This window comes from Fusarium solani (genome assembly GCF_023522795.1).
Source record: "Fusarium solani strain SB1 chromosome Unknown bctg00000010, whole genome shotgun sequence".
NCBI classification, from domain to species: Eukaryota; Fungi; Ascomycota; class Sordariomycetes; order Hypocreales; family Nectriaceae; genus Fusarium; species Fusarium solani.
In genome coordinates this window covers 409,504-433,008 of record NW_027072147.1, presented here as the reverse complement: position 1 = coordinate 433,008, position 23,505 = coordinate 409,504, and the positions used below count along the sequence as shown (strand labels likewise).

Genomic DNA, 23,505 nt, shown 5'->3' with positions numbered 1-23,505 from the left:
GAGCCTATGACTACTTTGTTCTTGCACCATGGTGCAGGTAAAAAGTGAGCGCATCAGTTTGCCCTTATGTATGGCTCATAAAGACTTTAACCGGAGTTATGCAGGTCATAGACTAAATCATAGGCACTGAGAGACTGGTACTCTATATGAGCATAAGTTTTATGCATAATTTACTTAACTTATCATACAAACCTTATGCTCTTAGAAGAGTAATATAAAGCATTAAGACGCGCCTACCCTAAACTGTTGCGAGGAGCACATAATGTCGCTTTGATATAAATGGCAATAGCCATTCTCGCAACTTTATAATATTCCTGCTATTGGGGAACATTTTGCGTCGTCTTGGCGGGGAAAACGAGGAGGTATTCGTGTCCCTCAGGCAGATTCCCTAATGGCCAACGACGTTGACTCAGGGCGGTGTTTAGCGCAGCATCAGGTTCCCCGTGATCGACAAAGAATTGGGTATCAGCGCCAGAAACAAGACGCTCTGAATCATCGTTGCTGAACAGAGAGCCCTTGACGACTGCGGTTGCGACATAATCGATCGGCGAGGCTTTTAATATCTCTTGAGCGTGTTGGCGAGTAAAGTCAAGGGGCGGGTTGACAATGGACCCTGTCAGACGTCATTAGTAGATGTGTTTACCTGGGTTAGGAACAGGTTCACCTACCGCCAAAACTGGTGGCCGCCGCCATACACGCGAATGGGTGCGAACTAAGGATGCCATAGATGTCGTCAGATTCGACCCTGGACAGTCGCAGAAGGGCGGTTGCGATGCCTTGATGACGATATTGCATGTGAACCACCAGCTGCGTCACCCAGCAGACACGTTTTCCATCCCAGCCCCATCGACATGTGATAGCATGACCCACGAGTCGACCGTCTAAATGGGCTCTAGTGTAGCAGCAATCGGCATTCTCAGGTAAGTATTGCTCCCGAAGTCGCTTCGGGTTGATCCTGACACGCTTCCCTGTAGTACCTAAACATCAGAGAGTTGGCCTCGAAAAGATGTAAGGCATGACAACTTACCCTCCAGTCCTGTGCCATTACCCCAGACGCCATAGTGCTCTCTGAATAGGATGGCGGCATCCTCCAGCATTTGGTCCGTCATATCCTTCTGAGAGAAGGTCTGGATTGAGAGCGACATCTTAATAGGACTCTATTTTACCAACGCCGGGAGTTTTGACAATAGAAAACGAGTGGATACCCGTAAACAGATGGAGGAGACGGTGTCTGATGGAAGAGCCACGTTTGGCGAGATTTTAAGATTTTCGCAAGGCGCAACTGTGCATGCCCAACAAACTTAAGATCCATTGCTCTAGCTGTCAACATGGTTAATTAACGTATTCTTTTCCGTCAGATAAGGGTAGCCAAGACTGAAGTAGATTTCTTCAGCGTTGGTATTACGATAATTTTTTGTTGGACATGACCAAAATTTATATCTTCATAGTTCCTGATTAACACTGTATGTGCATTGTTACCGCCGGTATCTCCCAAAAGCATACCCGTGCCATATCCAGAGACACATCGTCAACGTCGATAAACAGCTAGCCACAAGCAGCCACTTGATCAACTCTTGAGTTACTCTCAGATAATCATCCGCCTCATCCTGCGCCATGTCCTTCGGGCGAAGGTTCTTCATTGAGACGATTTTCACAGCAGCTGGATAAGCCATCGCAGCTAAGCTTGCTATCCAGGCTAAACAGCTCAGGTGGTTGGTCATCGCATCCACTGTTGGAGGACCGAAGCCAAAGAAGAAGAAGAGGCAAGTGAGTGTTACCCCCAAGTCGATAATGCCGGTGAGCACAGGTATCCAAGGAACGAATATTAGCCTGGTAGGATTGTCAACTTTGCAGCATGGAGCCTTGTTCATGTCCTTACTTACCAGTTAACGCCCGTGTTGAGACGCAGTCGCAGTGCAAGAGTAACCGCGATTCCACCCTGGGCGAACAAAAATATCGCTGATAAGAGGGCATACAGGCGCGTATATCTTGCAGCCAAGTAACGCTGCTTGAAGCCTATGTCGTTGTATATACTCTCTGCGCTGGTCGACCCCGATCGGGTTGATCTCGGGGATTCGCCTGCTTTTAGTGGCTCCTCGGGCCTTCTTGGGTCTTTATAAGTCCACTGGCCGGTTTGCGTGTCCAAGAAGCAGATCGTCGCGCCCTCACGGTTGTTGCAGTTGTGATGCAGCTCCTGCAGCCATCTAGACTCGAGGGGGGCAGGGAATCTCGTGGATCGAACCCTGTCCAGGTTTGGGTATTGTGACAGACATAATAATCTCTGCCATGAGGAGTACTTTTCCCATCCGGGAGGCAAGTCCCCTGACTTATCAACAAATTCCGTCTTTGGTTGCTTTTTGCGCTGGGGATCTTTCCATGTTGTCTCTCCTGTTCGGTGGTTGACAAAGAAGAAGCGGTTGGCTCGCCGGATCCAGGTCTTTTCCCATTCTCTAAAGATGTCATCGTCAAACCCCTTCAGATAGGGCAGGGCCGGCTTGAGCCAGGTCGTGTATCGGTTGTTGTGATCGACATAACATGTCTTCCCTGTTCCTTTGTCGACAAACTTGGTCCATCCTGTGCGGAATCGCGGATCTCTCCAGATCGGCTTGGTATCAGAGACGTGTGTAAAATACCTTCCACCGTCCTCGGTATTGTGCATTGTAAAGTCTGTTGGAAGCTTCTCTTCATCACGCGGCCAGCTGGTGCGTTTGCCCCATGGATATGGTGGAGGCCAACTTCCGCCACTTTGATGGAAGGTGGTGTTGCTCGTGGCTTCATCGGGGGTCTCACGGCGTATCTGTTTCAGGTATAACCTTCCAATTGGCCCATCGCTGATAGCGGCTTCGGTATCGACACCTGAATCGCCAAGAAGAACTTCATAGTGGAGGGATTCCATGCTAGTCTGGGGTTCATTGCGGAGATGCTCATCGCTGATGGTTGTCTGAGCTGAAGCCTTGACAACTTGACCACCTTCAATCATTAGATAAACCGATGTGACAAGTGTTGCCAGGCAACTCAGAGGAACCGGCATGATGACGGTAGCAAAGTACCACCAGGTAAGTCTCCACTGATGAGTATCACCCTCGAAGAGCGAAGCAAACAAAATGACAGCAGGGATAGCGCTAATCATGTCCAATACAGCGTGCATTAGCAAAATCCCTTGTTGAGGAAGCATAGTCCCAGACATTGTTCCGCAAAAAAGGGTGACAAAGGCAAATGCCACAGACAACAATATCGATGTGAGACGCAGCTCAAGCCCCGGTCTGATGTCCCTAGCGAGGACGTTGAGCATGATGATGGGGATACAGCAAAGACTGTGCCAGGCACATGATCCGATATGCCATTTCTGGTATGGAGACTGAAAAATCCGCCTCCAGAAGGGGGGAGGCCTGAAGGACCATATGTCGAAGCGCGCCATGGCCGCAAAGCCTTTGAGGATGTTGTTAAAGAGAAACGGATGGTCTCTTTGGGAGCGTCATTAAGAGAAGGAAGAATGCGAGAGATGAGCCCGGGCTTAAAATCAGCCTGAGAGGGATCTGCGACGTATGCTAAGGATTTCTTGCAGGTAGGATCAACGCCACTGTTGGCATGATTGGATCTTGGCTGGGGAAGTAAGATGACGGGGGGTAGCAAGCGCTTATCGTTGTCTTGTTCTGTAACATTTATTCTCTCACGCGACAGCGTAATAAATCGAGGAAAGTTGCTGTCAATCAATTCTTAACTCCTCATTTCCTTCAACCTCCATCACATAACCACTAGTCCTCGCTACAATGACCCTTTGTACAACATGCGCAGAGCTCGACATCTGCAAGTTCAACATGGCAAGCAACGTTCTGCCCTGGACCCGCAGTCTCGCCGATCTAGAACAACAAAGCCTCAACGGATGTCGATTCTGCACGCTACTATGGGAGATGGCATCAAGCATGAAAAAGGGTTTCCGCAGACAGGAATATGAACATATTACACCGGCCAAGAAAGCCTTGCCTGACACATGCCGCTGGCTTCGACTCCATGTTAGAGGAACTGGCACCGACAAGGACACGCCCCAGCTCAACACGGTTCATGTGGTCCTGGCCAATGACAAGTTTGCGAGTTCGACCGTGGATCATATCAATGTTTTGATCACAGAGGAGTTTGCCAATTACGAGATATGTCTTGCCGCAGACGATGGTGAGTCTTTGCCAGCTTTTTCCGGAAGTCTGACGTTTTGAGCTGACGCTGTCATCTTGTCCAGAGAGCCGGGCATTTCAGAGTAGAATGCTAGGAGGGAGATATCTAGGCACCGATAGAGACACTCCTGAGTTTTACGAGATGCTAAGCCAGTGGCTGGATCAATGCATGAACGGCGGTCGGGCACACACAGCATGTGCCAGGTTGACGTCGGGAGACGCACGACCAAAACCTTCCGAATCACCACTACCAACGTGGTGCGTGAAGGTGACAGAAAACCATGTCTGTCTAGAGAACACGGGCGGTAAGAAGGGAAAGTATATCACGCTGAGCCATAGGTGGCATGACAACACGGCAGCATGCAATACCACAGCCTCAAACCTCGGCGATCGCCTGAACGAGGTAGATCTGGATAGGTTTACTCCGACATTCCAAGATGCCATAGCAGCTGCTCGAGGCCTAAAAATCCCATACATCTGGATCGACAGCCTTTGTATCATCCAGAGTGGAGATAACGGTCAAGACTGGACAGAAGAGGCAACAAGGATGGGAGATTATTATCAGCACTCGCTCTTTACAATCTGTGCTATCAGTGGAGCAGAAGACTGTGGCTTCTTGGAGATGAGAAGCCCGGGTATCGAGTCCATCGCACAGCTGCCATTTTTTGAGGACGGCAAACGCGCCGGACACATGTACGCGTATCGACGACCCCTGAAGGCTGAGAGACTGTTCTCTCGCGATGTGGATCAAAGCAACTTGGTGTCCCGGGGCTGGGGTGAGTTTCATTCTCTAAATTTGAACTTCACTCTACTAACAGAGGTAGTTTTCCAAGAACACATGCTCTCTCGTCGTATCGTGTACTTCACCGACTCGGAAACATTTGCAGAATGCGCATCCTCCACGCCCAAAACCATCCCTAGCAATCAACTACTGCCCGGGTCCACCATGAATGCTCGGAACCTGCCAGACGTAAATTTTAGTATCGGCAGGTTTGGCATGGCCCTCAACCGTACATTAAAGGTCGACCTAGAAGGACGGAAGACGGCACGCTATAATCGCTGGTACACCATTGTTGCTGGATACTCGAGTACAGACCTCACGTTTCCCAGCAAAGATCATCTCGTGGCAATCTCTGGTGTCGCTGGTGAGTACGAAAAGGTAGTCAAGGGTTCGTGGCAGCGTAAAAGGCAGGAAAGGTTGGTTGCCAGATCAATGGCTCGAAGGGGCAAGGAGTATGTCCCTCCTGTCTCGACATATGCGTTCGGTCTCTGGAGAGAGGACTTGCATCATGGTCTGCTCTGGAGATCCCGAGCCCCTTAGGCAGCTCCTTGCACCTGTAGCGCTCCCTCGTGGTCTTGGTTATCCCTCTGCAGCCCTGTGGCGTGGTTCAATCGCCACCGGGGGACAGAGAAAGCGCTCCAGATTCTACGAGTACCAGTCCACGTGCCTGGTGATCCAAACGCTCTCAAAAACAGGGCACTTCATCTAAACGGGAGGCTTGTCAAGGTAGTGGTCAAGGGCGCAGAGGAAAGCCCGCAGAATATCAGAGAGATGAGAGTCGAGCAACTGTTTGAGACTTGGAGAGCCCGGGAAATGACAGGTGAGATGACTCGTGAGCCTGAAAACATCATCAAGGGGAAGCTCAAAAGCGCACGATTCGACGAGATCTACTACGCCGTTCACTCAAAGGCTCGCCCAGACGATGTTGCCGGCTGGGCATCACTGGACGAGCCACAACATTACGGCTGAGTGGACTGCGTGGACATCTTCAGCGATGAAGTGATTGCGTGCCATGTTACAACACGGCACAACGTAAGATCCAGCAGGCTGAGCAAGTTCGAGGTTCAGGCGCCTTTGTTCCGTGGCCGGTACAGGGGAAAGGTCTACGATGTTTTGTTTTTGAGGGAGCTTGGAGAGAATGTGTATCAGAGGATTGGAGTTGGGAGTATCTTTGACACGGATCTTATGAAGGAGTTTGTGAAGGGTGGAAAGACTCGGTTTAAGCTCGTCTAGGTGAAACATGAAGGAAGTTGCGGATCAAATCATCGCAGAGGATGGTGGGATATTGTGATTTATTCGTGGCCTTGCGTAAATCTAACACACCTGGCTACAACAACATGTGACAGTCGACTGCCTAACGCATGACTATCTAAACGAACTAACGAGGTCTTTATCCTTTTTCGTAGGCTTGCATGCCCTTGATGTCTTATTACGGAGTTAGGTCTAACGAAAGGCTATGGTGTGGCCGCCACTCAGAGATGATAGCCAGTAAGGAGCCCTTCAATGACATATCAGTTAGAAGGCTGCCTAAAGGCAGCCCAAGGGAGGTTATGGCGCGTTCACGTGTACTATTTTTTGGGGTCTCGGCCGTTTGTTTTTACACTTTTAACAAAGTTATCTTAAGCCACTCCAAATTAGGCTGCCTCTATTTCTTTAACAGCCGCAATGACCACAAATGTTATCATCTGATGTGTACAAATAAGGTAGCTGGACCAACCTACCACTGTTGGACCCTTAGAGATTCTAATTGGCAACCTTCCGCTTCTTCAACGTCCACCTCTTCCTCCTATCAGATTCGGCAAGGGTTCTGTGTTCGTCACCTGTTTTGCCATTTCGTCGAATATACCTGCTCTGCGAGGAACCCTTGTTTTTGGCAACCAATCACGGCTCGTCCCGTCGAGCCTGGCTTTGCCGTGGGGAGCGCAAACAGGAATCCCATCCAGTTCTCTCTTCTCCTCTCTAGGGTGCCGTCGTTATGGCTGATGAATGGGACGCAGGCGCGATCTCGGCCGTAGTGGCCCTGGTTTTCGCGTTGTTCGCGCTCCTAGTCGCTGTAGCCCAAGCATTGCAACAGTACTTAATCACTGGCCAGCTCATCCGCCTCTGCGACAGTGTTGTGTTTGGCCCGCTCCCTGGCCAGGGCCGCCGCATCTGGCAACTCTCCCAGTTTCGCTTCCGCGTGGTGTATTCTATCCCTCAGATTAGTCTCCAGGCCAACCTGTGGCCTGAACAGAGCCCACATATCAAGTCTTATGCCATCGGGCAGGAGTATCTTCCTGACCTCGATCTAGTTCTTGTGGCCGACAACTTATCATCGAGCACCTCGACCTTCTCGGGCTCCTCAGTCGACGGTACGACTATCCGAAGTCGACGTACCAGGGAGTGGGAGGTCCATGCAGCGAACATCGAAAGTGAATCTTGGGGTCAATCGACTCGTTTTCAGCGCTTTCGTACTGGTTGGCTTTTCGTAGGCATCTGGCTGAGCTATCGGCTCAGCAAAATCCGATCAAGGATGCCATTCCCGAAAAAGAAACGACAAGTCATTCATTCTGTCGACGGATCTGTGGGCGAGGCATCTTGGGTGTCCTTCTGCAAAGCCATCAACGGGTCATGTGGAGCTTCAGTGCGATACCAGTCGGTCACTTATGATGCCGACCGATGCCCCTCAGACCTGGTAACGGCACCAATGCAAGTTTCCATGAGGGATGTTGCCGTGATGGGATTGACGGCGGGCATGAAGATTACTAGCTGTTCATTCATGGAGAAGTCCATCTCGATGCAGGGCGCCGTTGGCTCGATTACCAGCTCCAACCATGCCATTCTCGGACCGATACTTCATTTCACCCCTAGGCCCTTTGCCTCAGTCATACCTCGCTCTCTAGCACCTGGGAGCGCCGATGGCAGGGGAATTGTTGAACCAAGATGGCTGGCGCGGACATGGAACGTCTGTACCGTCGCTGGGACGTTCTTCAACTCGCTGAGCAGACGTACTGCTAGGCGCCTAGACGATCGATGGACCAGTTATCAAGAGGAGGCCAACAACCCTACGAGCGCCAAGGCACGCAAAAGAGCGTTCCAACGGGGCGGGATCATTAAGGTCGATCGCAAACAGATACACGACATCGAGGATGGGGCTTCCGAAACCAGTGAAAAGCCCGAAGAAAAACAGAACACACAATTGGTTCCTCAGACTCGGGCCACCAGGTCTGTCACCCGCCGGCCCCAGGACGGCGTTTGGACCATCGCTCAGCCAGATTCGCCTCCCCAATCAGGTGTTGTGGAAGACCTTGGCGGCAAAGAAAAAGCCCCAGTGGTAAACGTCCAGAGCGGAGCCGGGGAAGATGAGGAAGTTCATGTCACACCATCACATCCACCTGAGTCGACCATTGACCCGGCTTTGTCTGGAGGGCATGCTACGGCGTCCGCGGAGACAGCTCAGGAGCAACAGTCGGGCCGGAAATCAAACGCCAAAGAAGCTCCTGAGTCCAGCGGGGTACATCTCGTTGGGGGTGAAAGGTCTGAGCATGCACTCCGCCCTGACCAGACCAACGACTTGACGCAAGAGGGTGCCAAAGAATCGAGACAAAGTGATGATACTCAACCCACGCCGGTTCCAATGCCCACGTTTCAAGGCGAACCAAAGACTGGTGCATCAGAATTTCCGATGGAAGATATCGATGAGGAACAAGATCAGAATGAATCACGGGGAGTCTCTTTAGAAGCTAGCGAATCTAGGCCACCAGCACCTCAAGCCGGTGTAAGAGGCTCCCTGGCCACTTTTGGAAGGCCAGTGTCTTCTCTCCTTCTCACACAGACGCCGCATTGGGGGGATCGCCCGAAGGAAGACCTAAAGGGTCGACTAGCCAGCAGTCAAGGAAACTCCAACCGCGGAGACAGGCCACGGTAGAAGACGCACCAGATAGTGACGAAGAAGAAGGGGCATCTCGCAATGGAAATTCAATGAACCCCGAAACGCATGACCGGGGTCTTGCTGCCAAGATGCGACAGGAAGCACGGAACAAGCGCAGTCGCGAAATCCAGAGGGACAAAGCCGTTGTTGAAGGGTTAAAAAAGAATGAGGACAGGCCTCAACTCTTGCTAACGTACCCGCAAGACGGGTCGGACTCAGAGCCTTCAAGGCCAGTGTCAATGACAGAGGAGCAGATGGCTTTTGAGAGAGAGGCGGAACGCCAACAGAGAAGGGAGGAGAGGGAGCTTGAGCGAGACAAACGGAACAAATCGCGAGGAAACGTTGTTTCCCTCGATCGGATGGACATGTATTGGTTCTGTCAGGTGGACATCTACCAGGGATTCTGGGCCACGCCATGGGCTTCTGTCGCGCCCCTGCAGACGTCACTGGTTGGTGCTATCACAGTTATCTTGGAGGCGTTACTGGGGTTTCTGGAAGAGAAGACCAGCTTAATCTACTGCGATCCAAGCCTCTTCTACTACCAGACCCAGGGCTGGATCTCTCACGGCCGCACATCGTATCCAGCCTACGCAAGCAATGCCCGCGGCGGGGTCATTGCCCAGGGTGCCTACAAAGGCGTGCACGTCCCGGCCTTCCAGTGCACCATCCCAGCGCTCGAGCTGCTCTATTCGTACGACTGGCAGGTGTCTAGCTACCTACACGACCAGGAACTCTACTGCGAGGAGCAGAATATCGAGCTGATGCGCATCGATGCCTGGCTCTCCTACGTCGGTCGTACTGACATGATCTCGCGCGGGCCCAGGGACCTGCTGAACGGAGCGCCAGCGCTTGTGCAGCTCCTCCAGGCTGAGTTCGAGGTCGACTTCATGAACATCGACCTCTCGGCTAAGGAAGGTGGTCACCAGGACATCCAGGGCTTAGCCGATAATGTCATGGACTTCCTCACCGACGAGGAGCTCAACGAGGCCGAGCAGCTGTACATACTTGTTGCCCTGCTCCGTGCCGTCAAGGTGTGCCAGTGCGTGTTGGCTGGATCGAGCACGGCCGAGATAAACGAGATCCTCTTGAAAGATGTTCAAGCACATCTCGTCTGAGTTTCAGTCATCATTTTAGTAGTAATGGGACGTCCAGAGTGAAACTCAACCGAAGCAACATGCTTTTATGCCGCTATAGTGAAAATCATGGACATGCTACATACGATCTACGTCAATACGGGCAAGATGTGCGGCGCGTATGTCACGATCCTGGAACTCATCGTTCTCTGCCAGAAGCCGACAGGCGTGCAGTCTTTTAAGATGGTCAAAGCGGGGGCTTGGATCAAGGCGACTGCGAGTGGGAATCGTGTCATGGAAGAGCCACGGGGAGACTGGCAGTTGAGGATCAAAGACTGCCCGAAGGGGAAGAACGGAAGCTTGAAACTTGATATTGGCGCGACGAATAGATCCATGGAAATGGGGTATCTTACCTTGATCTGCCCTTTGGGTAAGTATGCTATGAGGTTAAATTACTCCATGGGGTACAAACCACTTGAGAAGCCTGAAATTGTGTGTAAGGGATCTAATTGGGCTCAATGTTTTCTCTTTTCTCCATAATATGACCTGAGAACCACGCCCCTAAAAATCCTCTATGCATGTAAGCCTTGCTTCTGATGCCTGAAGAGACGACTATTAGGGACACGTGGCTTATCAAGCAACCTTGGCCCACCACCGTGTCTGGGCATTTCGCAGAAGACACATCTTCGCTCGACTCTTCGACCTCGGGCCCACGCTGTGACTATAGATCCCGCATTTGACATCAATCTGTTCGATCTTGGTTCTCCAACATTGGCCCACCACCCTTCTTCAGCTAGCCACACCAAAATGTCGAATCTTCTCTGCGATATCTGCAACGCGATTTTCAAAGGCCCTAAACGCGAGCAATCTCGCGCTGGTGGAGCCCTGGCCGTAGTCGAGCACCTGAAATCTCTTGAACAGCTCCAGAGTGGGATCAAAGCTGGATGTGTTGTTTGTACCGGGCTTGCTCGACGTGTGGCGTCGAAATCCGCGGGACTAGAAACCCTGGGCTCGTTTGACTCTGGTTATCTTCTCTATGACTTTGGTCACCCCGGCCACATTACATTCCTCCTGACTTGGAAAATTGATGGTCAAGTGGAAAATGACGCTCTAGATTTCGGTCTACTTCCACTTAGTTCAGGTGAGAAAACACTTCTTTTTCCTCTTACAGGACTTACTCACACATTGATATGGTAGATGCCGAACTTCAGCATCTATGTCAGCCAAAAAGCTCCGCCTTTGAATCCGACGCCACTATTCAACTCATGCAGAATTGGCTTGAAACTTGCCTTGGTCGTCATCAACAGTGTACACAGCGCAACAAGGATGCTGAAGAATTCCAACTTCCAACCCGGCTTCTCGACATTGGGCTACCGGGAAGTAGGGTTTGTCGACTAGTGTTGACTGACTCAAACTCCATCTCTGGAGAATACCTCACCCTCAGCCATCGCTGGGGTTCGTCTCCGTTTCTACAGCTCAACTCAGAGACCATGAGCGCCTTGACAGCGGGCATTCCGATACATGAGCTCCCGGCCACCTTCCAAGATGCCGTCTTCATCGCACAGCAGGTAGGCGTTCGTTATATGTGGATAGACTCTCTGTGCATTCAGCAAGACTCTAGAGAAGACTGGATCAGAGAGGCGCCCACTATGCGGCATGTTTATGGCTTCGCTATCATCAACATAGTGGCAGGTCACTCTAATGGCCCTGAAGATGGACTCTTCCCTCCACGAGACTTATCCTCAGTTGAATCAGTCATTATCGGATCAAAATGGGACGATCATCCCGAGACAAACTATCTTCTCTGGGATGAGTCAGCTCTACAAGACGACTTTGAATCCGCCCCTCTCACACAGCGCGGTTGGGTTTTCCAAGAACGACTGTTGGCACCTCGGATCTTGCAATTCGGCAAGAGGCAGGTGTATTGGAGATGCTCGGAGCTCTTTGCAAACGAAGCCTGGCCCCAGGGTGTTCGTTTTGCAACAGGCGAAGCCCTTAGATTCGGCACTGACCTGGATGCATTGGATGACAAGGCTTGCATGGAGATCCCACCAATTTCAAAATGGCGTCAGGTGCCGGTCAACACTACATCTCAGGAACCAGTTGCAGTGTGGGAACGTCTTGTTACCCAATATTCCCAGAGCGAGCTTACCTATGGCGAGGACAAGCTGGTTGCCCTCTCTGGAGTAGCCAAGCTGTTCCAACAGACGTTTAAAGACCGTTATCTCGCTGGTATATGGTCGTCACCGTTTGCGAGGCTTCTTTGCTGGAGTCGAGATGATCGCCAGGAGAAGGAAGCAAGGGCTCGACCGGATTACCGTGCACCATCGTGGTCGTGGGCGTCAATTGATGGGCCCATCTATTTCACTGCTCGAATTCCGGCCATGCTTCGTACTCTCCTCTTGGAGGAGTACTTGGTCGAAGTGGTAGACGCAAGTGTCGTGCCACTCGAGAAAGACGAGATGGCCCAAGTTCAAGGCGGACAAATGACGGTGAAAGCAAGACTACATTCTTTCAAGGTCATATCGCAACAAGAAGACCAGTTGACATTTGAGATAGATGGCAAGATCACAGAGGGCGGAGAGGGCACATTTGTTCTTGACGCTGCACTGCAAGATGAACTCGAAGACCAACAACTGTGCATCATGCCGACTCTGCTTGTGGTAGAAGGAATGCCGGGCGGATCTTGGAGCAGCGCAGAAGGGATGGTGCTACGAAGGAAAAGCGAAACAGATGGAGGGACTGGTGCTGGTGATACTTACGAACGTATAGGCTACCTTTATGCGCCCGCTGTTGAAGGCGAGAGGGGAGTTGAGCTTTTCGGGCTGCATGTAGAGAAAGCTGATGGGGATTCTCAAACAGGCAGCACGCTGAGACTTCGGCGAGACACTGAACTGTTGCAGACAGTGACAATAGTTTAGCGCATTGTTCATTGTTTAGGTAGAATTGGGGGAGTATGAATGCTATGGCCTCGAGATGGTACAGGGAAAGCTAGCTCTGAATCTTGCTGTTGAGCAGCATATAAGGTATATTGCCGCGGTACCTATATGAGGTATCTTTTAGTATTTATCACCGCCGTGTATTCAACAGTTATTATTATCTTCAACGACGAGTCTGCGAGAGACCGTCTTGTCTTAATCGAGTACTCGACAGTCACAAGATCTTACCTACCCGGCGTTTCGGGAAGACTAGGGACCCGGCAATTGAGAAAAGCCTGCAAGCCGATATTCTATCTATATGATTGACGGTTATTCTCAAGCCGCAGGGCTCCTTTCTCTCTGCCTTGCCGGAGAGACTTGATCTGCTTCTGTCTTTCATAAGGCTCGGCACATCCGGGAATTGAACTGGCTTCCCCCATCCACCCTGCAGCCACTCGGGAATTTAAGCAAACAAACCCCGTCGTTTCGTAGCCGACATCCGGTCGACCCTTGATTCAAGTGAAGGGGCGCCAACAAAAGATCCTTGGCAGGTCCCGTTTCCAGGCACATGAAGTCTGTCACTGGCTGGAAGTTGTGCGCTATCCATCTCAGCTCAAGCGCCAAAGTCTGGAACAAAAAGCCAACCGCCTCAATCAATAAACTCCACACTTTATTCTTGGCGTCATCAAACACATGGCCAAAGCAACCGATCGAGGCCCGGTCTTGTTTCTTAATCAAGCTTAATTCTGTTTGTGATTCGACTGAATTTGTCGACACATGAACAGGCCCCTTGGCGATTGCGTCTTTCCTTGCGCCTTTCTCAACGATGCGATGAAACGAAACAAATCAAGGCAAAAAAAGAAATATGTAAAATATATCGGCTCCAAGTCCCCGGTTGCATCAATGACGCGACGGCATGTGAGACTGCACCGGCTGAACATGTCGGCTGAGACGGCCAACCGGCGCCTCCTGAGCTATTGATTACTATTTCCAAAGCCACATCTTATTTTCAGCTCAGGCTCACCAACTCTTCAATTTGGTCGGTAGCTCGTGACTGTCTTGGCATCTTGGGGAAAGGGGCCAGACAGCATATAATGTGGGAAACACTCCGCGCCCTCTTGGGAGCTCTCTTGTTTGATTTCCAACCGTCCAACTCGGTGATACTTTCGTTTTATTCGTCCCACTTTCTTTACCACCATGCGTTCTTTCTTCGCTTTGGGCGCCCTCGCCCTCTCAGGCTCCCTTAAGCTCGCCGCGGCTGCCAACTGCCGGCCTTCTGGTACCACCACCAGTGCTGCGCCCTCTTCCTCCGAGACTGGAAGCTCTGGAGGCAACAAGGTTGTCAGAAACTTGGTCGCCAACGGTGGTTGCAACGAGCTCAACCCCAATGATCCGTCCGACATCCCCCACTTCCGCATTGAGGGTAGCGGCCAGGGCGTCACCGGCCAGGGATACACCGGCGGCGGTAGCAAGGAGACCAACTGCGCTTCTCTGGCTGCCAACGGAAACCCCAGGCGTAAAAGAGCCCTTGGGCCCTCTGTCAGCATCTCTCAGGATCTTTCCAACTTGGACAAGGACGGTCTGTACACGATCCAGTTCTTCTACCGAATCACCTCGCGTCCTGGAAACGCGGGATGTCTGCTGTCGGCCACCCTCGGAGGAGCCCCGTTCTATTCTGCGGAGGTCGATGCCAGCGAGACTGGATGGATCAAGGTGCTCGAGCAGATTACACCCCCTTATGAGACTTCGCCCATTGGTATCACCATGACCTGCGAAGGTGACGATGCCACCATCCTTGTTGACTCCATCTTTGTTTCCGATGCTGTTACTCCAGAGACTATTGATGACTACGTCCTTGACTTTGGTGATGGTGGTGCTCAGCAGACTGATGCCGCTACTGCCTCTGTCACTGCCAGCGAGACTCCTGTCGAGACGGCTTCTGAGACCGGTGTTCAGACTGAGGAGCCTAATACTGAGGCTACCGACGCTACCACTGTCATTGAGACTTCTTCTGCTACTGAGACCTCCGCTGAGGAGACCACTACTGCTGAGGAGACTTCTGGATTCGAAACTACCACCGTCGCCGAGACTTCCAGCGCTGCTGAGACCTCTGCCGTTGACGAGACCACCTCTATTGAGGAGGCTACCGCCGTTGAGGAGACTTCTGTAGCCGAGACTAGCACCGCAGAGGCCGAATCCACGACTATCACTTCCGCTGCTAGTGAGACCACCTCTGCTGCCGAGGAAGAGCAGGAATTCACCACCAACACCCCTGCCACCGAAACCACCTCGGCTGCTGAAGAGGAAGACCAGACAACCACCGCCAGCACCTCTGCCGCCACCGCCACCGACGGCTGCTTACCCTCGACTTGGGACGACGGCCCGGTCTTCTGCGAGGCCAAGCTCGAGGCCGAAGACACCTTCTGCGCCGTGCAAGGCAACGCCCCCTCCACCGCGTTTGAGCTGCTGGATCTCTCCAGGTACCCCTGGCAGGGATACGCCGAGCGTTGCGCGACCATCTGCCAACAGACCGAGGGCTGCAAGGTCTTTGGCTACACTGATGAGCGATGCGCTATTGCTAGCGTCAACACTGTTAGCGACATTGAGTGGGAGAGTGGTGGCGATGAGGCTGATATGATGGAGTGGTCTAACCTGGACTGCTTCGTCTGTGATGAGACTTGCATTGTTACCGATAACTAGGTCTCATGGTGATCGCTTGTCTGTGGGGGATTGATGAGGGCCTCTTCAGGCATTCAAGCTCTTTTGTACATGTGTAAGAGTATATAGTAATATTAATTTGGCATACACCTTTTTTTCTACACCAGCCATTGGTTGACATCGACCGGCACAGGGCGAAGGGCGATGGAACGCGCTGAAACGAGCACCGTTCGCATGTCTCTAGGGTATTCTATTCGTAATCTATGCCATCTACCATCCTTCGCTTCGTCGCTAAACGACACTGTTCTCGCTCCCATGATAGTTGGGCGTCGATGCGGTGCTCCGTGAATCGACGTGGATTGTCGTTTCTTGAATGATATGTCGACCACTTGAGTCATCATCATGCAATCGATCCCAATTTCCTTTTCCCGAGACTGTTGTGCGAGTTTGGCCTTTTGGTGTGAGTGAATGAAGGGGCGTCTCGTGGCGGTATGGCGGTGTCTGTAGTTGGGATTAGCAAATGAAATTTCGAGTTGGATGATGTTGGGTGACCATACAGCTCCTCCTGATACGTTGTTTGTCGAGCGGTTCATAGATCGGGCTATGCATCCGCCGAAGAGTTTGAGTGACGGCAGTGAACAAGCGATAATGGCAAAGGCAGACTCAAGAAGAGACCAGAAAAGTAGTCGGCCTTGAGAGACTGGTACTGGTTAGCTTGTGATGAGAACATAGGAAACCAGGTACTCACGAAAGTGATCCTTTGGATACACCTTGACGTCGATGTAGTTGTAACTGACGATGCGCATCAGAGCGGCGACACTAGCCACAACACCAAGACCAAGGATAGCGACGACCGATATCTTGACTCGCTTCGGCATCTGCAGCTAGTAGACGATGAAGAAGGGCGTGATGGCACATGTCCGATCCGAAGACACCTGAACAGCAGTTCCGATGTAGCTGAGGTCCATGAACCCATCCTCCGACTTGCAATGGCCCAACTTCGGATTCCAGTACGTCGCAAACGGGACGCAATTAACGAACAGCCATATCAGACAGATACCGTTGGTGGCGATCATGACGCCCATGAGCCCGTACGTGATGTAGACGTATCTCTTCTCGACGCAGATGTGTAGAATCGTGACGGCGATGGCGAACTTGGTAAGCGACGACGAGGCGTAGTAGGTGAGCTCGTAGAGAATCAGATACTCCACCCCCCGGACCTCGAGAAACTCTCTCATCTCGAATTTGTTGAGATACGCGTCCGTCGATCCGATGCCATAGGGGACAGCGAGCGCGCCCAGCACGCTTGCGGGGATGAAGGGGAGCTACAAACAAGTCACTGTTAGCATGGTTCGATCAACGACACACGGAAATGGAAGGCTCACAAACCCAATCACGGCGAGGTAGTCATTGACCCTCCACCCCTGAGATGCCTCAGAACTCCATGTCTTGACGTACACCCGCAGCGCGATGACGACAGCGCACAGGGCGGTGAGGATGTAAATCAGCACCTCGGTCGCGAGCCCCAGGCCCGACGAAGGGATGGAAGACTGGGCGTAGGCGATGTCTGAGATCTCCTCCCCCGTGAGGTTGTCATCTGCCGTTTCAATAGTCGCAAATGTCGTTCTTCAAGGGCCCCGCGGCTCCGGCCCGCGTACCGACCGACAAGGTTATCCCGCTGCACTTCTGGGACGACAGTCCCCTCTATCGGAGAATCGCATTGTACAATCTCAAGGTGTTTGATGATGCTCTTGATCCGGAGATGCTCCGTAGTAGTCTTGAGACCCTGGTCCCTCAGGACACTTGGCAGAAGCTGGGAGGAAGGCTGAGGAAGAACGTGAGTGACACTGTTACCTTTTCTTCTCGTTCAATGTGCCCTGGGTCTGACAATAACACCTGTAGGATCAAGGTGGTCTTGAGTATCATGTTCCGGAGGAGTTCACCGCACAACGTCCTGCTGTCGGCTTCACCAGGGTCGACTACAGTGGGGTGACAAAGGCCGATCACCCTCTCACTTCCCGCCTCCCCAAGCCCTCTTCACGTCCCGCTGTTGTCGGTGATCCCGATGAGTGTATCGATCTTGCCTGCGGGCCGAGCTGTCCGGCTTCAATCGATGATTACCTTTACTCTGACCGACCCATACTTGGACTGCACGTCGTCTCCCTCAAGGATGCCACTCTCGTCACTCTACACTGGCTGCACATTGCCTGCGATGCTCTCGGTATGAAGGCGTTGGTGGGAGGCTGGGTCCTCACGATACAGGGAAAAGAAGTCCCCGCCCAGCAGGGCTTCGACACTGACCTTCTCTCTCTTCTGTGACCTTGGATAGTAAGCACTCAATCCAGATGGCACTGCCATCCCTGTCACAATGACAGTGTTGGTTCACGAATTTCAAGGGTATCCTCATTATTGCTACGATAGATAGAGTAGAAAGACGATGCGCAACCCGGGCTGAACTACTGTCCGTGTCCTCTTCATACATCTAGGGCTGCCAGCTCCTGCTCGACCTTGTCCCACAAGCCTTGTACACGATATCCGCACAGCCAAGTGTTCTCGTGTGAGTCTTTACCAACAACAATAAAGCCTTCGGGGAACTGGAAAGGAACTTGACAATGAGCGATATATGACGCGTATAGTGGTTCGTCCCGGGGTGTGACAGCCGCCGCCGAAAAGTCGGCTCCGTATAGATCAGCCTTGGTCCAGTTGGAGTATGAGATCTGGTATGTATTTCCAGTTCCGAAAAAGACTGGCAGCGGCGCGATCGAGTCTCGTACCAAGGCTTGGTATGCTTCGACTTGGGCGCGGGTGCCCTGCTCATTGAGTGCAGTTCGCATCTGTGACGCGATGCTGCTAACTGGCTCCCGCTTAAAGTTCATTGCTGGGAGTAGCAAATTGGTGAAGCCAAAGCAGTTGGAGACATATGGGTTGCCCGGAGGCAGTAGGTCCTTCTCGAGGGCCTTCCGCAGCGACATGGCGAGTTGTACGGTGACAGGGCGGTCAGAGTCTGGAGGGAGATGCGACAGGGCGATGCGGGTCCACCAAGCGACGAGGACATCATTGTCTGTGAGGAAGGGGTTCTGAACGCCAGCAGCGGAGAGCTCTTCAAGGGCAGTAGTGCGAAGCTTGTCAAGGTACGCGCTAGGGATACAGACCATTCGGCACTCCTTCTTACCGAACGCCAAGCTGTATCCATTCTTGAAGGCATATGTGAGTAGAGATCCAGTGTTCATGCGCTGGTCGGCAAACTTGTGAGCCTCCTTGGGATGTTTTCCCAGTCTCATTGGTGCTTTATTTATCTGAGCAGATTCAATGCCCTCCATCTCTTAATTTCCAAAGACGGTCAAACCATGTTCGTTCATCCAGTCCATTCCTCCTGATCTCCAATCGTCGACTTCTATATGGTTTCTATTTACATCAAAGACAATACCGTCCCCATCAGGAGTCTCAGATGAAGCAGCGTAAACTGGCCAGTCTTGACCATCTGGAAGACCCAAGTCATGGCTTCCGTTGGGATCAAGGTTAGCAAAGAAACTGATCCACGAAGAGGACATCGCCTTGGCCAGGGCCCTGGCCTTTTCCGGATACGTCCCGTTGCCACCAAATGGATTGGTGCTGTATCCGTCTCCGTTGATATTGTTGAAAACGAATGCAACCTAGCCGGTCAGCTGTCAGCTCATACACAGGGGTGATACTATTGGGGTCGATAGCTTACCTCTTGAAAGTGTGTTGCGCCAGTGAACGGTGGCAAACCATTTACGGTGACGTTGAAGCGATATGTGTAGCTCGGAAGGCCGTGTTTTGCCCAGGCCTTGTTGGCACGACGTCTCTGATACTGCATGGAGAAGTCGCCGAACAGAGCGCCTGTTCGTCGATACTGGGCTCCAAGTTGTTGCGCAAAGGTGTCTCCCGGCTCAATGACATGGGGCCAGGTCTCCAGAGACGGAATGCCCACTCGCTGATCGTTGGGGTAGAGGACCATCAGTTCATCGACCAACTCGTCAACAGACTTTCCAGTGTGGACTTCAGCGTCAGCAGGGATGATGTTTGCGATTGCATCCCGCATCTCATCGTCTGTGTTGACTCCGCCACCGTTGGGCCCCCTGCCCGAACCAAAGGCAGATCCTTCATCTGAGTTGGCACCAACAAGTATCGGGATCCGGGGAAAATCTCCATTGGCAACCTGGTTAGCGGGATAGTCGGCAATGAAGTCGTGGTCCAGCACTGGAGGCCAAGGTCCAACACTGCTCACGTTCAACGCATGGTTAATCTCTTCGAAGGGTACTTTTCGTAGGCACTCTAGAGACTCTGGCTTCCCAACCAAGTCGGTACACGAAGTGACGTTACCGACAAGAGCATCATATACAGTCTGCATGTCGGAGGTCGCATTGAAGCCCCCTGGGAACCTACCAATGGCGCCACCGAAACCAGACTGAGCGATGGCACCTCGGAACAGACCATCCCCGCGTCCTATTCCTGTTAGAAATAGCCTAGCCAATAAATGTCTTACTCACCATTATACGCAAAGACCTGAGCAGAGACACTCTCAGCGCCCGAGCTCTCTCCAAAAATCGTCACCTTGTCAGGAGAGCCACCAAAAGCACCAATGTTTTCATTAACCCACCGCAGGGCGAGACGTTGGTCCCGGAACCCGAGGTTGGTAATCCCCTCATCCAAAGCTTCCTTGCCGCAGGGGAAGCCAAGAGCAGAAAGGCGATAGTTGATACTGACGCCGATGACGGGAGTCTTCAGCTCGACGCTGCGCTCGACGATAAACGACAGATTGTACCTCCGGTCAGCAGAGCCGCCCATGAACAAGCCTCCTCCATGGATCCAGACGGCGACAGGGAGGTTGGAGGTATCTTTTATGCCAGCAGGTCGCACGACATTCAGATAGAGGCAGTCCTCAGACTGGGCGTACCCGATCTGATCGGAGCCATAGCCAAAGCAGTGGGACGGGTACTCGACAGCTTGGTGAGTTCCATTCCACGTCGTGTCGAGCTCCTTTGCCAATGTGAATCTCTCAGGCGGCTAAATAGAAGTCAGCATGGTGAACGAGAGTCAAGAACAATATCTAACCTGAGCATAGGGCATGCCAAGGAAGAAGTCCTGGTCATACTGTGAACTATAAACACCAGCGTAGGTGCCGTTCTTGACTGAGACAGTCGGTGAAAGCCTCGTGGGCAACGAGATTGCTGACCCGAAGAGTCCAAAGAGAACCAAAGGAATCATATTGAGACTGTAGCTCACATGAGAGGAAGTACAAGTAGAAGACAGTGTCTGATCAGTCCCGTGGCTTCATCCCAAAACCAAACATGGACGACAGTACGACCACTGGGTTTATGTATCGAGCCATGCCTCCTCTTCCATCGGCTCTATCATTCCGCTCGGTGATATTAACCATCCGAGGTCCCGCAATCAGTCGTTACAATATGGGTTGTTCTCATCGGCGAAGTGGTTTGGGGCCCCATGTACGGAAGGCAATACCCATGGTTTAACCGGTCCCATGACCTCAGAACCGTTGTTGATCTCCGCAAAAGGTGCATTCCCCGCGACTAACAACCCCACAAATCGGGCCTTTTCGACCTGCTACGTAAAAGTCAAGTCCGACGTCAACTGCCGACGATGTTGAAACTGGGGTAAAGGCCCGTTTGGTCGATCATGCCCCCCTCTAAATGGAGGAACAGGAAATGCGAAGCGCCAGCCCCTGTCGTGGAGAGATTCGTGGGGAGACCCCATTTTGGAGGATGGCAACCTTTTGATTCCCGAACACGGATGTATAGATTTCTGTGAAAGAGACAGCCTATGCTATAGCAGGGTTGACGGTATTAAGACCCAATGCCGCATGACACTAAAACCTAGATATAGAAACTTCAAACCCAATGTTAGCAACTAAGTGAGCATTGTGATGCTGAGTGACCGAAGACATGCACTGGACAGGTAAGAACCCTCCAGTGGAGCGAGGGCACGGTAACTCATTTAGACTCTCAACAGAATACCTCAGCTAGACATCCGGAGTGATATAGGTCAACTTCACATAGTCCGGTTCCCCGGCTGCACACTGTTCTTTTTGCGAGGTAGAGACTGGCAAGTCTATCCAAAGTAATACATAAACAAGAATCAATTGCCACACAACTGGCGCACTTCATGGATCAACGCATATAGGTTACCCATTCCATACCAAAAAGCAACATGAAAGATGAAAGATAAACATGGCTGAGTTATTCCGCTCACCACCCACGGTTTCTCTTCAGCTCATACCACCAGTTACGCAGCATCCAGCCGTCGAAATCAGTGATTCTGCCAGAACTACCAGCCAGCATGATAAAGTTACTAACACCAGAGGGAGTCCAGTCTAGGATCAAAGTCAGTAATTCAGTACGTGAATTGGATATCAGAGACAAACCGTAGAAATCGTCTAGGCCAAAGGTATGTCCCATCTCGTGAAGTAGGATTTGGATGTCTGAGAGGCCGATGCTGTTCATGAAATACTCTCGACCCAACCTCTGACCCCAATCACCACCAGCACCACCGCCAAAGCCATCAGTGAGCCACAAAGACTGATCATAGTGACGAGAAGCACCTCCAGGGCACTGGCTGTAGTCCCCGTTCTGGTGGAAAAAGCGTCCACAGGCCGGAGCACATTGCGGAGCACCCTCGCTATCTCTGTCAGTGTAGACATCAATGCCCGACGTTGATCCCTGGAGCAAAGATCGGTCGCGAACAGCCCAACCCACAACGTTGACCTTGATGTTAGAATACGGAAATCCGTCAAATCCATAGACCCACTGAAACCATTTCTGATACTGCTGGTTGTAGACAGTAGCAATCTGCCTGCGCTGGGCTTCGGTGACGGGGGTGTTGGACTCCCATCGGACACAAACATTGATAGATCTGATATATTGGTTAGCCGCTTCCATATACTGAAAATGGACGACGGAGCAAGATGAGGCATACCCGGAAGTGGCTCTGATCTGATCCCAGCCGTAGTTGCGGAATCCAAAAAGACCATCAGAATATGTGGCCTTGCAATGATCCCAGACTTGTTTCAGCGGCGTCACCAAGTTAGATGGCGGATTCCAGCCTGATTGGCGCTTCTCGGGCCGGTTCCAGACCGGAGTGTCTCGAGTCCCGTGAGAACGAGTCTCTTGAGCTGACCAGACAGAAGAGTCACTGTCTTGGCCTTCGGACAAGTCGAGGCCATTGGCGGTTAGCGCCAAGGCCAGGATGGCCGAGAAAGAGGATGTCAAACGCATCAGGACTTGAGTAGCGAGATAAATATTGATGCAAGATGATTCGGCTTTGTAGGCTGTTGGGTATAGTCAAACGGTTATTGTCGATGCAGGACACTAGTTTTTATATCAGTCCAAGTCATACGAGCACGTAGGAGCTTCGAGTATCATACTTGACTTCTGGAAGGATACCTGTTAATCCTAATGGTGGGAAGCAAAGAAAAGAAAGACAAATCGCACCAATCACAGTGATACCAAATACGAAGGAAAAGTCTAAATGGTCTTCCCGGACCATACACGTCCGAAAGCTATTCTAGGAATAAGCATAGAAATAAACGCGCCAATTATACCAACGACAAGGATAACCACCTTCCTAAATGAAGGGTAATACTATATAATCTTCCAGTCTAAGCAATGTGACGCGGTAGTAATACGAGAGGAATATCTTTTCATTAGAGGATTCTGTTTCGTATAGGTGCCGCTATTTGTGGGATAATCTAGGGTACAGATAAATGGAACGATAAAATTCATCCCAACCTAGTAACCATGGATGTTCCTTGCTCTTCCATAACTTGCCAAGTTTAAACCATCCCTGATTTCTCCCGGGTTTGAAGTATTGTACAAACTATGTGATATGGCGCTCGTGTGTTTCACTTGAGCTCATTGCGGATCGCTGCCTAGTGCTCCTACGATGGGCTCCTATGACTTGAGTATTGAGTTGGCTCTCAACACTCATGTATCCCTGGTGAGCGAGACAGGCCATATCC

The 23,505-nt window shown here is 51.6% G+C and overlaps 9 protein-coding genes across 9 annotated transcripts; 5 read left to right on the top strand and 4 right to left on the bottom strand.

The window, feature by feature from the left end:
• Positions 1–317: 317 nt before the first annotated feature.
• Positions 318–3,292, bottom strand: MRS44_014184 (uncharacterized protein; the record flags this gene model as incomplete). Its single annotated transcript, XM_065618310.1, has 6 exons — positions 318–613; positions 669–977; positions 1,028–1,127; positions 1,504–1,545; positions 1,584–1,830; positions 1,884–3,292. The coding sequence occupies 6 exons, from the start codon at positions 3,290–3,292 to the stop codon at positions 318–320; spliced, it is 2,403 nt and encodes an 800-aa protein (XP_065474382.1).
• A 478-nt stretch (positions 3,293–3,770) lies between these two features.
• Positions 3,771–5,919, top strand: MRS44_014183 (uncharacterized protein; the record flags this gene model as incomplete). Its single annotated transcript, XM_065618309.1, has 5 exons — positions 3,771–4,170; positions 4,235–4,945; positions 4,994–5,461; positions 5,511–5,601; positions 5,646–5,919. The coding sequence occupies 5 exons, from the start codon at positions 3,771–3,773 to the stop codon at positions 5,917–5,919; spliced, it is 1,944 nt and encodes a 647-aa protein (XP_065474381.1).
• Positions 5,920–6,925: 1,006 nt separating this feature from the next.
• Positions 6,926–9,975, top strand: MRS44_014182 (uncharacterized protein; the record flags this gene model as incomplete). Its single annotated transcript, XM_065618308.1, has 2 exons — positions 6,926–8,707; positions 8,848–9,975. The coding sequence occupies 2 exons, from the start codon at positions 6,926–6,928 to the stop codon at positions 9,973–9,975; spliced, it is 2,910 nt and encodes a 969-aa protein (XP_065474380.1).
• Positions 9,976–10,062: 87 nt separating this feature from the next.
• MRS44_014181 (uncharacterized protein) lies at positions 10,063–12,854 on the top strand (the record flags this gene model as incomplete). Its single annotated transcript, XM_065618307.1, has 3 exons — positions 10,063–10,363; positions 10,553–11,074; positions 11,131–12,854. 3 exons carry the CDS (start codon positions 10,063–10,065, stop codon positions 12,852–12,854), a joined length of 2,547 nt encoding a protein of 848 aa, XP_065474379.1.
• Positions 12,855–14,048: 1,194 nt separating this feature from the next.
• On the top strand, positions 14,049–15,551 carry MRS44_014180 (uncharacterized protein; the record flags this gene model as incomplete). The annotated part of the gene is made up of 1 exon (XM_046280243.2): positions 14,049–15,551. The coding sequence occupies one exon, from the start codon at positions 14,049–14,051 to the stop codon at positions 15,549–15,551; it is 1,503 nt and encodes a 500-aa protein (XP_046127616.2).
• Positions 15,552–15,667: 116 nt separating this feature from the next.
• Positions 15,668–16,747, bottom strand: MRS44_014179 (uncharacterized protein; the record flags this gene model as incomplete). The annotated part of the gene is made up of 3 exons (XM_065618306.1): positions 15,668–16,209; positions 16,258–16,393; positions 16,445–16,747. 3 exons carry the CDS (start codon positions 16,745–16,747, stop codon positions 15,668–15,670), a joined length of 981 nt encoding a protein of 326 aa, XP_065474378.1.
• A 380-nt stretch (positions 16,748–17,127) lies between these two features.
• On the top strand, positions 17,128–17,828 carry MRS44_014178 (uncharacterized protein; the record flags this gene model as incomplete). Its single annotated transcript, XM_065618305.1, has 2 exons — positions 17,128–17,346; positions 17,412–17,828. 2 exons carry the CDS (start codon positions 17,128–17,130, stop codon positions 17,826–17,828), a joined length of 636 nt encoding a protein of 211 aa, XP_065474377.1.
• A 155-nt stretch (positions 17,829–17,983) lies between these two features.
• MRS44_014177 (uncharacterized protein) lies at positions 17,984–20,738 on the bottom strand (the record flags this gene model as incomplete). The annotated part of the gene is made up of 5 exons (XM_065618304.1): positions 17,984–18,795; positions 18,856–19,162; positions 19,222–19,976; positions 20,021–20,537; positions 20,586–20,738. The coding sequence occupies 5 exons, from the start codon at positions 20,736–20,738 to the stop codon at positions 17,984–17,986; spliced, it is 2,544 nt and encodes an 847-aa protein (XP_065474376.1).
• A 998-nt stretch (positions 20,739–21,736) lies between these two features.
• MRS44_014176 (uncharacterized protein) lies at positions 21,737–22,762 on the bottom strand (the record flags this gene model as incomplete). Its single annotated transcript, XM_046281586.2, has 3 exons — positions 21,737–21,861; positions 21,913–22,400; positions 22,464–22,762. The coding sequence occupies 3 exons, from the start codon at positions 22,760–22,762 to the stop codon at positions 21,737–21,739; spliced, it is 912 nt and encodes a 303-aa protein (XP_046127612.2).
• Positions 22,763–23,505: the final 743 nt, after the last annotated feature.